Raw genomic sequence first — 12,062 nt, 5'->3', positions numbered from 1 at the left:
ATATGAATAGGAGGAGTAGAAGCGAGTTCAAACGGAATCAGGAGTTTATTCACGGATGGGTGGATGGAATAGATTGATCGATGGCTAGATGGATGAGTCAACCGTTTCGCCCACATAGAATGAACAATTTCGGGTAAATTGCCTGCGCTTGCCAGAAATTCCTGCAGCCCTTTTCATGTTTTTTTTGTCGCCTCGTTGACAGCCCCCCTTGACCACTTTTATTCTTTCTTCCATCCACCCGCCCGTCTTCACTTGGGTGATCAGGAGCCTCAATTCCAGCTGACCTTATGCAAGGTAAGGTACACCCAGGACTAGTCGCCACCCCTCCACAGGGTGATGAATGTTCACTAAACCTAATTGGCATCTCCTCTCCCCCAACCAAAAAAAAAAAAAGAAGTGAAGTTTAGTAATTGCCTTAGCATGACACACGTCAGTACTATATTTGACGCACGAGCTAAGTCGTGACAAGTAACGATACTTTCGTGTATTTGACATCGTAATCACATCAGGCTGCTCTCTGCAAAACGGGGGGGGGGGGGGGTGGGGGGGGGGAGATGATGGTGGACAAGAGGTCCCCCAAGGATGAATCATCTGCAAAGAACATTACATGCTGTATTAGCTTTTTCTGATTCCTACATCGGCATTCGTATAAGAGGATTTCTGAAGACTGTTCACCTTTGATAAACGGGTTGAATCAAAAATGCGACGATGGAGGTGTTTCGAATTCCAAGTCGTGCTCTTATGACAGCCACGAGAATCCTACTGAGCAAGTTATGACGAGGTGAGTGCGTAAAAGATCATGGTTGAGACATTGTGCCTTCCCTCAAAGACAGTTCATAGCGTGGCCTCCACCGGTAATGTTTGAACAGTAAGAAATCCGCTTTTCTCTGAGGGAGAGCTGTCAACGGTGAAAGCCATTGAAAACACTTCTGACTGAAACCGATTTAACTGGTATTTGTCGACGTCGAAACAGTGCTTGTTGAGATCCTTAGCGTGGCTTTGCAGGGCAGAAGTCGCACAGCAGGTGCTGCAGGGAGGACTTACCATTCCTTCGGGCTTGTTAAAGGAACTGATTGAAGGCCTGGCCCAAGCACTGATGAGAAAAAAAAGATTAATTAAAAAAAAACCTTGCTGACTATTGAACTGCTTGTGTGCGGGGAACACAGCGTCCTCATACGCAATTACACCGTCGCATGACATGAGGCGGCACGGTGATCGAAATTGTCCCTCGGTGTCATTGTGAGCACGGCTGGTTGTTGGTCTGCGTGTGCCCTGCGATTGGCTGGCAACCGGTTCAGGGCGTCGCCCGCCTACTGCCCGAAGACAGCTGGGATAGGCTCCAGCGGAGTTGATGACGCTATTCGACTGTATGTGTTCTTCTCAAACAAGACTTCTTCAGGAAATAAAATAAAGGAAGATGCTTAGTTGCAATCTCCACCGTGAGGGATATGCGGCAAATGAGCTGTGAAGTGTGTCTGCTTCGGAAACAGCGGGGAAATGCTGTGAAGTTTGTTTACTTCCGCTCGGATGGTTCCATTAATGGTAATTTAATAGAGGATTCAAAGGGAGAGTTGAATATTTTTAAATCTCAAAGCCGAGCACATCCATCTGATGTACGTTCCTATGAATTAGTAATCGCAAATAAAAAGAAAAAAATATCTTTCAAAGGGAACCGACTCTATTGTGCTCTGGTTTTTCTCTTCAAATCCTCTTTTCAATTAAAAATGTGGCTTATAAAACATGGGTTAACATTCAATACGTACAAATCAAGATGTGTTTTTCCCGATGGCAGTTTTTTTTTTCAAGTCGCAAAGTATTTCTGATTTCTTTTCCATCTATAATGCAAATGTTGCCTGTTTAATTCCCATAGGAAGGAGAATGAATCCGTTCTAGGGCGGCGGCATAAAGTCCAGTTCTGAAGTTGGGGTTTTGAATCTGGCGTAGAGTTTGCACATTCCAAGGGCTGAGGCACGCTGAGCAAAACTTGAATTGCAGTTGCACGATGTAGCGCAATTCCGAAGCCGTCAAAATGCATATCAGAAGCTTTCACACAGGCAAAAAATCAATTTCTGGGCCAACCACGCGCCGCCAAGTGCTAAAAAATACAGTATATGCCGTGTACATTTTTTTTTGACAACAATACTGAACCATATTCATAATTTCATATCTACCCGTGGATGAAATAGTGAATCTTGTGGTAAAAATAGACGTGAGTGGCCTACATGCCGTGCCGTTTACTTTGGGACCGAGCACCGCCTTTTCATTATCGCCCCATTTTTTCACCTTGATCCCCACCCATTTCCTTCCTGTGGCAACTTGCGTCTTCCAAGGTCAAGGTCAAGGTCATCTTTATTGTCAAATATGCTTTGTGTATGACATGCAGCATAGACTGACATTCCATATTCTTATGGATTAAAAAAGTGATACGTTATAACATTGTATTTGGGGTTTCGGAACGCAATAAGGCCTCACGCAGTTCACATTGCAAGGAGTCCATCCATCCATTTTGGGATCTGCTTATCCTCACATGGGTCGCGGTGTGTGTTGGATCCTCTCCCAGCTGTCTTTGGCCAGTAGGCGGGGGACACCCTGAACTGGTTGCCAGCCAATAGATAAACAACCATTCGCGCTCACACTCACACCTAGGGAAAATTTGGAGTGTTCCATTAACCTGCCACGCATGTTTTTGGAACGTGGGAGGAAACCGGAATACCCGGAGAAAACCTACGGCGGCACCGGGAGAACATCCAAACTCCACACAGGCAGGCCAGAGCTGGAATCGAACTGTGAACTCTGCACTGTGAGTCCAACGTGTTAACCAGTCCAGCACTGGGCCGCCTTGCAATGAGTTTAGTGCTAAAGTTCACATGCTATCTTAAGGCACCTTTTCATTGCGCTGGCAACCCTGTCACTTCCCTTTGCAAACGATGCCTCGTTTGCAAAGAACGTACATTTGTGGGATGTACAGCGCAACACAGGATATAAAAGCTGGTGTTTTCAGTGGCATCCAGAAACACTGCTTGCTTTTTACTGTATACACAAGGAGTTAGAATTGAGAGCGAGCCGGTAGACTGATCCAAACAGTACATTCATTCATGATGCACGACTTGGCAGCAACCCCTGCGGTGCACCAATTTGTTTTCTGTCACGGCCACATCACAACTGGACTGCACAAGTAGCCTTACATATACAAGGATGTAAAAAAAAAAATTCTGCTGACCAAAGGTAGCATCATGACGAGTTCTTTTTCATTTATTTATACATTCGGACATTGTGTGTGACTGTGGGATGTGGACTTGAGGCTGAAAGTTCAAAGATGACATCTCGGAAGATTGTTCATGTGCCTCGGGCGAAGTTTGAGGGGATCACTTCCGATGAAGGATTCTCACTGAGACCAAAGAGGATCAGGTTTGTCCTCCAATCAGATTGCCCTGCAATCGGAGAATTCGTGTTGGTCAACTCAGTAAAAGGAGGAAGAAATGAAGAATTCCAACGCAAACACATTTTTATTTTACATGCAATGTCACCAATGCAACGCCTAAAACATGCAGCCTTGAGATGTACCATTTTCGAGGTTTTCATGATCGCAATACAATTATGCTGCCTAATTTAATGGGGAATGCTAATCTCTCTGCGTGGAACTCTGTTACATTAAGCATGGAGAATCCAATAGGAATCAAAATGCAGCGAGATATTGTGCTGTCAGAGTAACATCCGCGCCCTGAGTTGAAAACAGACAAGCAAAAAACAAAAAAACAACCTGTCAACCAAATCAGCATACTTGCAAGCTAGCAAACTCAGACTGCTTCTTTCCGCATTCCAAACACATCCTGTGTCGTGAACTGAACGCTCCAAATCATGCACGGCGACCAGTACAAAGACTAGCCCACTTCTCTCCCGAACGTCACTTGGGAATCGGCTCCAGCTCAACCGCGATCCAAATGGGGACAGCCGATAGAGAACAAAGTTCATACAGTATCGCTAAAACTTGAACTGAACCCCCCCCCCCCCCCCCGATATACTCTCAATAAATTGCACTGCATCATAATAGACTTTGACTAATTACAAAGCCTCTTATAAATTGGATTCAATCAAGTCCCTAATCATTTCCTAACCAAAAGGGGACGTGTCGGGAAAATGCATAACATTAAAAAAAATAATAATTAAACATCTCCTTTATTGGTTTGTGCTGCTATATAGTACTCACTATAAAGAGTGCACTTTATTGTCTGGAATTAAGCAAATTGCATTTTGACTATGTAGTGTTGCGAGGAGTACTTAACCAGGATTGGCATTATTCATAAACTGGAGCTTCTGATGTGTGTACTCGTTGGATGCTATTTACCTCAAGGGTGACTCACCGTTGTCCCATTTTAATGGAAAAATAATATGCGATGATATCATTGAAATGAATTGCAAACATTTCATACGTGCCTCTCGTTTTGAGGTGAATGTGTGTGTGTGCGGGGGGTCTCAATGGATCATTCACACGGTTACGCCACAGAACAAGTTTGAATTTCAGATATAATGTCAAATTGTTGTACAGCGCTACAAACACAAAGAAACTACAGAATCTGATTTAACCACTTTTCACCAAGAAATCATCGGTGCCATCTTCATACCAAAACCCACCGTCAAAGACCCTCTTGACCTCAGCTTCTGCTTTTGTCCTCTCAGGTCTCTACGGCACATGTCCGCGTTGCTTCTGGCCGGCTTTAAAAAACATCTTTATGGATGTCTCCGGCGGATTTTCATTGGTGGTACACGGGTCTTCATTCTTTGTCTCTTCCTGCTACCTCCTTTTTCTCAACTCCGTCCATTTTTTTTCCTTAATGTATTGTCCTCTCTCCTTTGTTTGCCTACGCTATAGATTTTCTCTTCGCTACTCTCCTAGTAAGGCTCCATATCTTCTTTTTCTACTTCTAAGCTAAAGCCCCTGGAGATTTTGTTTCATGGCTGCTCGGTGCTTTAAGTCGATTAAGTCCCTTCGGGGATGCTGTAATACCTGTGATTCGGGAACAGGGGGGCTCCGAGGTGCCTCCTTCGAACAGCGGGTGTCCAGGAGAAGTTCTGAAGTGACTCCGGTCTTTTGAGAAGTGACATTTTGCTTACCAGACTGTCGATTTAGGGCACTGAGCACATCTTGTGAATATACCGTATTGGCCCGAATATAAGACGGTGTTTTTTGCATTGAAATAAGACTGAAAAAGTGGGGGTTGTCTTATATTCGGGGTCTAAACATTATACCCGTTTGCGACGCTAGATGGCGCCAGATATCATTGAAGCGAATGCTGAACTTGACTCCCCAGGCCAAAGTGAACTCCTGTCACGAAGAATAAAAATAAAAATAGCGATAGCATGAAGAAGAGAAATAAAAAATAGCGGTAAGAAAGAAAAGAGAAGAAAATAATAGAAGAGATAACAGAAAATGGAGAAACGTAACGACAATCTGGAGAAAAGTGGGTCGAAGATCGGCCAGGTTAAGCGGCAGCTGAGAAGTTATGATGTAATTTACATTTCAAAAACCAGAAATCATTCATTTACAAATGTGATTGCACTTTAGTTTACATATTTAAATGTTCAGATATTAAGATTTAAATGAGGCAAAATAGCATGCTTTTTCTCTCAAATATATTGTCATAATCATTTTTTTCAGATATACTGGAATTATTTTCTGTATAAAAATTTATTTGGTGTTCAAGAAGTCTTTTTTCAAACTTGAGTCTTGAAAAAGAGGGTGTCGTCTTATAATCAGGGCCGTCTTATGCAGGTATTCGGGCCAATATGGTATCTCATGCCGAGTGCAAAAAGGGTGATTCACCTGAAATTCAAATGGATTTAAACAATTTAATTCAGGGGACAGATGATAAAACAGCTGCTTTTGAAGACGGTCTGATACGCTTTCCTGCTGGGGTAGCTTCAAGTGGAGGACAGCTGACTGATGCAGTGTATTTATCCAGGGAATGTTCATTCATCCCTGAACTCAACTCCCTCATCCCTGAACTCATCCCCAACTCATCCCCAACTTTGGAGAACTTGTTGGATGATTTCGGTTTTTGGAAGACACAGGGGGGCCCAGGGTCCTCCTCAGCAAGAGAGAGGTATGTGTCCAGATAAAGCCGTTCTGGCTAGATCACTTTCAGAGTGCGGAGAACTTCCTGAGCTATTGACAACAGAATGTGGACTTACTACACTTGATTTGTCTTGCTTGGTGCTTGTGCTGAGGACCAGAACGATTGTCGCCACGGGCGCCGAAAAAACTGCCTCTGCCATATGACTCTGTAGTGTTTCCCAGCTGGCGGAGTGTGGAGTGGAGAGGACATGATTGACAAAAAGTAGGCTTAAGAGTTCAGCTGATGAAAAGTGATTATAATTTGCGGCCATGACACAGGACTGGTTGTGATCTTGTGGAAAAACTTTCTTTGCTCAGCAGTAGGGAGAGTTGTTCTGGTGTCTCTGGAAGTTTCAGGAGAGAACGTCCACTCAGAATCTCAGGATGGCCGGCCTGTTAAGGGCATGGGAGTTCTTCTTTTTGTATATTTTACAAATCTCATCTCATTTTCCTGCTGCCTCAGTGATTCCATTTTCTTTGGCAACGCTTGTTGCGAGGACATTGTGATTGTTTTTCTAATATGTCTATTGTTTTGTTTTCCTTGGCATTCAACACCTCCGTCTTAATTCCACATTTAATATCCAGTTCTTGTCTCACTTCATTACAATTTCTTTTGAAGCTTTCACCTTTATTTCCATCTTCAACTTGGCAATTTCAACGTCTCCGGGACACCGCATTTTGACATCGACTTCGATCTGTGTCCGCGTTTCAATTTCTTCTCTAAATGCCTCCAATTTGAACTGGGTCAAAAAGTGTTCATGCTCACTGCCACAATCATATTCCTTTTCAGTCATTTTCATCTTCTCAGAAGGAAACTCACACACACACACACCCTCACCCCCCGCCCCCATTTGTGACACCGGCTGTCTGAGTTGAAGTGGCTTGTGAAGACAAGGTATATGATACTGCACCACGTGTTACAATTTGGATTAAAAATCCTTGATTATTGGCGTCTTCATCCACGAGCAGAGATCTGGAAATGAGTGAAGACTAATTTCAAGAAGCTCAAGAATGTCTTTGCTCCCCCAAAGCTTTAATTTTAGGATAGTGCACAGAAAAAGGGTAGTCATACCCTGACGTATGAAGATGATTAGCAACAATGCTTTTACCCAAAGGAAAGTGTGATTTGACCGGCACTGGCCTACGGGCCGTTTTTTTATTTTTTTATTTTTTGATACATTGAGTGTCCAGTGTGATTTGGGGCATTTCCTATATTTATCCTTAAAGCCGGCGGTAAACTGGAGGAGAAGAAAGTGTCCAGTCTCGAGGAGTTGAGCCCGGACTACCACGTCATTGTCAACTGCTCGGGCCTGGGCTCCAAGGAGCTGGTGGGAGACGTCGGGCTCGTCCCGGTCCGGGGCCAGGTCTTGAAGGTGGACGCCCCTTGGCTGAAGCACTTCATCCGTCAAGAGGGAGGGAAGTCATACATCTACCCCGGCTCCAGCTACGTCACTGTGGGCGGCACCCGACAGGAGGGAGATTGGCGCCTGGCGGTCGACCCCGGGGACACCGAGGCCATCTTGGAGCGCTGCACCAGGCTGGAGCCATCCCTGTGTCGGGGTAGAGTGCTGGGGCAGTGGGTCGGGCTCAGGCCCTCCAGGAGGAATCCAAGGGTGGAGAGGGCGGGACAGCGGCTGGGCGGCGGCCGCGGGGCCCATGTGGTGCATAACTACGGCCACGGGGGCTACGGCGTCTCTCTGGCCTGGGGGACGGCCGTCGACGCCACCAGGCTGGTCAGGAGCTGCCTTCAAGAAATGCATCTACAAGCCAAACTGTGATCTCCCGATGCCATTGAACGCATCATCGCGGACGAACCAGTGGGGCTAAACGATTTATATAATCTCATTGTGAGTTTCAAAAAATATTTATTATGTAGGTTTGTTTTAAAGAGGTACCGCTACTCTTTTTCCGCATATTTTAAGAAACAAGCCATGAATTAATCAGTAGTACAATGTACAATATCCGATTTATTATACATCATTGTTTTGGTAGGCGGCCCGGTAGTCCAGTGGTTAGCACGTCGGCTTCACAGTGCAGAGGTACCGGGTTCGATTCCAGCTCCGGCCTCCCTGTGTGGAGTTTGCATGTTCTCCCCGGGCCTGCGTGGGTTTTCTCCGGGTGCTCCGGTTTCCTCCCACATTCCAAAAAAACATGCATGGCAGGTTGATTGGACGCTCTAAATTGTCCCTGGGTGTGAGTGTGGGCGTGGATGGTTGTTCGTCTCTGTGTGCCCTGCGATTGGCTGGCAACTGATTCAGGGTGTCCCCCGCCTACTGCCCGAAGACGGCTGGGATAGGCTCCAGCACCCCCCGCGACCCTAGTGAGGATCAAGCGGTTCGGAAAATGGATGGATGGATGGATCCTTAAATCTTTTTGTGGGGAGTGGACATCGCACAATTGAGGTGAGATTTTACTTTTTACTTTTGGGAAATATTTAATATTAAAAGTCCTTTTTACTTTTGGGAAATATTTAAGTGTCCACTATTGCCATTAACAATGCACTGAGGGGGCATGCGAAGTAATTCCGATTCAAAAATCCATGTTTTTATTTTTTAAAAGACAAGATATAAAATACCATTCACACAGGGAATATGAAATCAGGAAAACCAATGGGAGAGAGCCAAAGTACCGGTAATGAGCTCTGTCAGCTCACCCTGCTGCATTTTAAAGAGCCTGTCCCTAAGCTCACTGGGAAGATCAAGCATCTTCCCTGGTTGACAACATTTTTATTGTCAAGTGTGATGGGTCCCCAAAGTATACCTTTTGATTTTATAAATGTCAACCAAAAGGATTTTCATTAAAAATGGCAATAGGAATAAGCCCGGGAGCCTTCCAGTTGTTTTGATCAGTGACCTCAAAGAGATTAAATGTGAAGTGCATCACAAAGTCCAACTTCAAATCAATTTGATGCCACACTGATTTGAAGTTGCATGACTATCCTTGCCATTTTCTTGATCAAAAAATATTGAGTGGAAAATGGGCAGTTGTGTCCTCCAAGATACCTTTTAAGTAGAAAATAACAGTACTCTTTTGTCATTATAAATCATGTTACAAATTTTGAGGTTTGACATTTTATGGCGACTGGAACTGATTAATGGCATTTCCACTCATTCCGGTGGTGAAGGACGATTTGAGATAGACCCTATGTTGCTGTTGTGTGTTTTTTGTTAGTTTTTGATCTTAACCCACAACCATCTCGCATTACTCAAGCATCCCCCCGCCCACTCCCCCCTAGTTCTCCTCTTGCTCCCCCCTCGTCGAATCCAACCTCTCCAGTCCACTCGTGTGACTTCGAAACGTGTATGAGGCACAAAAAGCCCACGCAGCGCAGCTGCTTCCATTTGCTGCTCGGGAGACGGAAAGCAACCGAGCCCGCTGCAAGTCGCTCACGATGGCCACTTAGCTCCTCCTCACCCGGAAAGCAAACTTCCTCGGCCACCTGTTTTTATGTGTTTTATGTGTTTGCGCTCCACAGTGAGGTAGCCGGTGAAGTCTTTCTAAATCTTTTTTTTTTTTTCGGTTTGTACGCGCGTGACGCCGGAGCACTATCCCGCGACGTGGATGGTGCTTCGGGGACCAGCCTGGCTCCGGTTATTTTCCGAGTGGACGAGGAATATATGCGCGGAGATGCTGCTTCTGGTGCCCCTACTGTGGCTTCTGCATCTGGGCCGAGCGGCTCCCCCGCAAACCGTGCGGGAGGACACCGGGGTGGTAAGAAGTTTGTCCCTTCTTTTTGACGTTCAAGTAGATCCGGAGGCTTTTTACTTTTTTTTTTTTTTTTTTTTGGAATGGATGTTAGGTGGCAAAACTCTCTGAATATTAAGCAGCCCGGATGTTGATGAGAGGAGGAATCAAAAGGGCGCTCCAAAGCAAGTGATGGAGAGCCGTGATGTGAGGTCGCGCAATAAATTGGATCTGAAGCTCGGAGTAAATAAATCCACGCACACACGTATGATGTCTTCTATTTGGCTGTCGCGCAGCCCGCTGACACGAAACGAGGCGCATTTCCAGCTCTGTGACAGCGCGAGACAATGCGACTTTATTGGATATGCCATTTTCTCTCAGTCATGCTTCGGAAATGTGTCACGAAGACACTTTGTGTGCGCGCGCGCGCGTGTGTGTGTATGTCCATTTTATCGCGGATCTTAGCGGCAGCCCATGACATTATGTTGATGAGCATGTTCTCAATATTAGTGAAATTGGATTAAATCGTGTTATGTATGCGTAAATTGGGATCCAAAAGTTGTGATATAAAATCATTTTGTGAATGCATTGCTGATTCGAACTGTACAAAGGAGCGTTTGAAACATCCTGGGGGGGAAAAAAACGAACGCCATAATAGGGAACTTGTAATTTTATGAAAATAAAACTATACTGAGAAGACTGTTCTAGATTTACAAAAACAGCTGTACATTTTGTAATGTACATTGCTTGTTAGACTCAATCAAAACATTTGGATCCATCATGATTTTGTAAATGCTGAAATTCAAACATTCAAAGTCGTTTACATTACTCCGAAAACAAAACTCGACATTAAAGTCATAATTTGTGAGATTAAAAATGTGTATGTAAGTGGTATACAGCGTTCCATCGCTACTTTGCGGTTCGGTTATTGCGGCTTCACTCAATCGCAGGTTTTCATTTGTGACCAGAACTTAATCTGCTGCTGTTTTGTCTCGCTATTTTGTATGTTTTCTTGCTATTTTTCCATTCTTCTAAATCAGGCTAGTCATTTTTTTAAGCGGAATTGTGTTTTACAAAGATCGAGAGCATGAACATGAGATAGCTCTTCATTGCGTTCAAAAATGGGAGCTCCGCCTCCGCAGGACACAAGGAAGACAAAGCACCTACATACTAACCACATGAAAGTATTCCTTTTTAGCTTAAAATGGCTTACTTTAACCAGAATCTCGCATCACATTGCAGCCAAAGCTACAATCCTGATGGATTAACATGCCTTGTGAATCCTTGTGGAACTCGAAAACCAAGTTGCCATGACTACTGTTCTGTACTTTTCTGTCCTGTACGTTTGCGTCTTCTTCGTCTGCTTTAGAAGAAGCCGGAGAAGAATAAGTCGAAGCGTAGCGCGTGTTTTTATTTTGCATGCAAATGCGATTTTTGCCGTTTTGACCGAACTCTACGTTTAACGCACTCCCATTTTGCTTCAAATGCCTCAAGATGTGATTTGTCGCCAATCATTACATATTCCCACACCAACCTGGCATTTATAAACCCAATCAAATGTTTGACTTCTCCTGCAAGAACATGTCGACAGAAAAGGGATAACGGGCAGTTATGCCTTCGTATCGACGCCCTATAAATACCATTTTGAAAATTGCGTTGCGGGAAACCAGATCGAACGTTTGAGCTGCTTACACTCGGATGGTCCGACTGACTACGATCCGAGCGCTCACACTGTGCGTTGGAGTTCTTCAGTCACGCATTTGTCAACAGTCGCTGCAAACAAAATATGAAGACGATGCCAAGCGCTCTCAAAGCGGCATGCTTCACTTAACACGTCTGCCTTGATATGTGATGTGACTCCAAAGAGACACAGACCCATGTAGGATGTGTATAGACGCTTTGTGTTGTAATTCAAAGATGTCATATTTTAACAGGAGTTATATCATCCGTTCACTTCTTCCGTTGATGGTTTCAGCAAATCAACAGCATTTATAGACGATACCCGAGTCCACTGACATTTCGAAATCGTGTCAGGTCATAAGTTTAATAAGGGGACAAAATGTTACGGACTGAACTACTGCAGACATCGTACTTTTCCGAGTCATGGCTTTTGTAGCAGATGCTTTTGTCGAACAAAATCACGCCTCGAGCCACTAGAACGCTCGCCCAGACGCTCTTAAGCATCTGGCGGGGTCTCAGTGTCCCTCCGGTGTCCATCTTTTGTTCCGCCTGCAACCACATTTTGATTACGGACATTGTCTTGGCT

General features: G+C 44.7%; 1 protein-coding gene and 1 pseudogene across 1 annotated transcript in view; both read left to right on the top strand.

Moving 5' to 3' along the window:
- The first annotated feature begins 7,332 nt into the window (after positions 1–7,332).
- On the top strand, positions 7,333–7,890 carry LOC147192049 (D-aspartate oxidase pseudogene; annotated as a pseudogene).
- A 1,069-nt stretch (positions 7,891–8,959) lies between these two features.
- LOC147192048 (matrix metalloproteinase-17-like) overlaps positions 8,960–12,062 on the top strand; it is a 42,696-nt gene continuing 39,593 nt past the window's right edge. The window contains exon 1 of the mRNA XM_086135585.1: positions 8,960–9,823. Coding sequence (XP_085991711.1) covers positions 9,674–9,823 — 150 coding nt within the window. The 5' untranslated portion in view covers positions 8,960–9,673. The remainder of the gene's footprint in view (positions 9,824–12,062) is intronic.

This window comes from Hippocampus guttulatus, chromosome 17, assembly GCF_054856545.1.
Source record: "Hippocampus guttulatus isolate MCC_2025c chromosome 17, RoL_Hgut_1.0, whole genome shotgun sequence".
NCBI classification, from domain to species: Eukaryota; Metazoa; Chordata; class Actinopteri; order Syngnathiformes; family Syngnathidae; genus Hippocampus; species Hippocampus guttulatus.
This window is presented reverse-complemented; position numbering and strand designations above follow the sequence as displayed.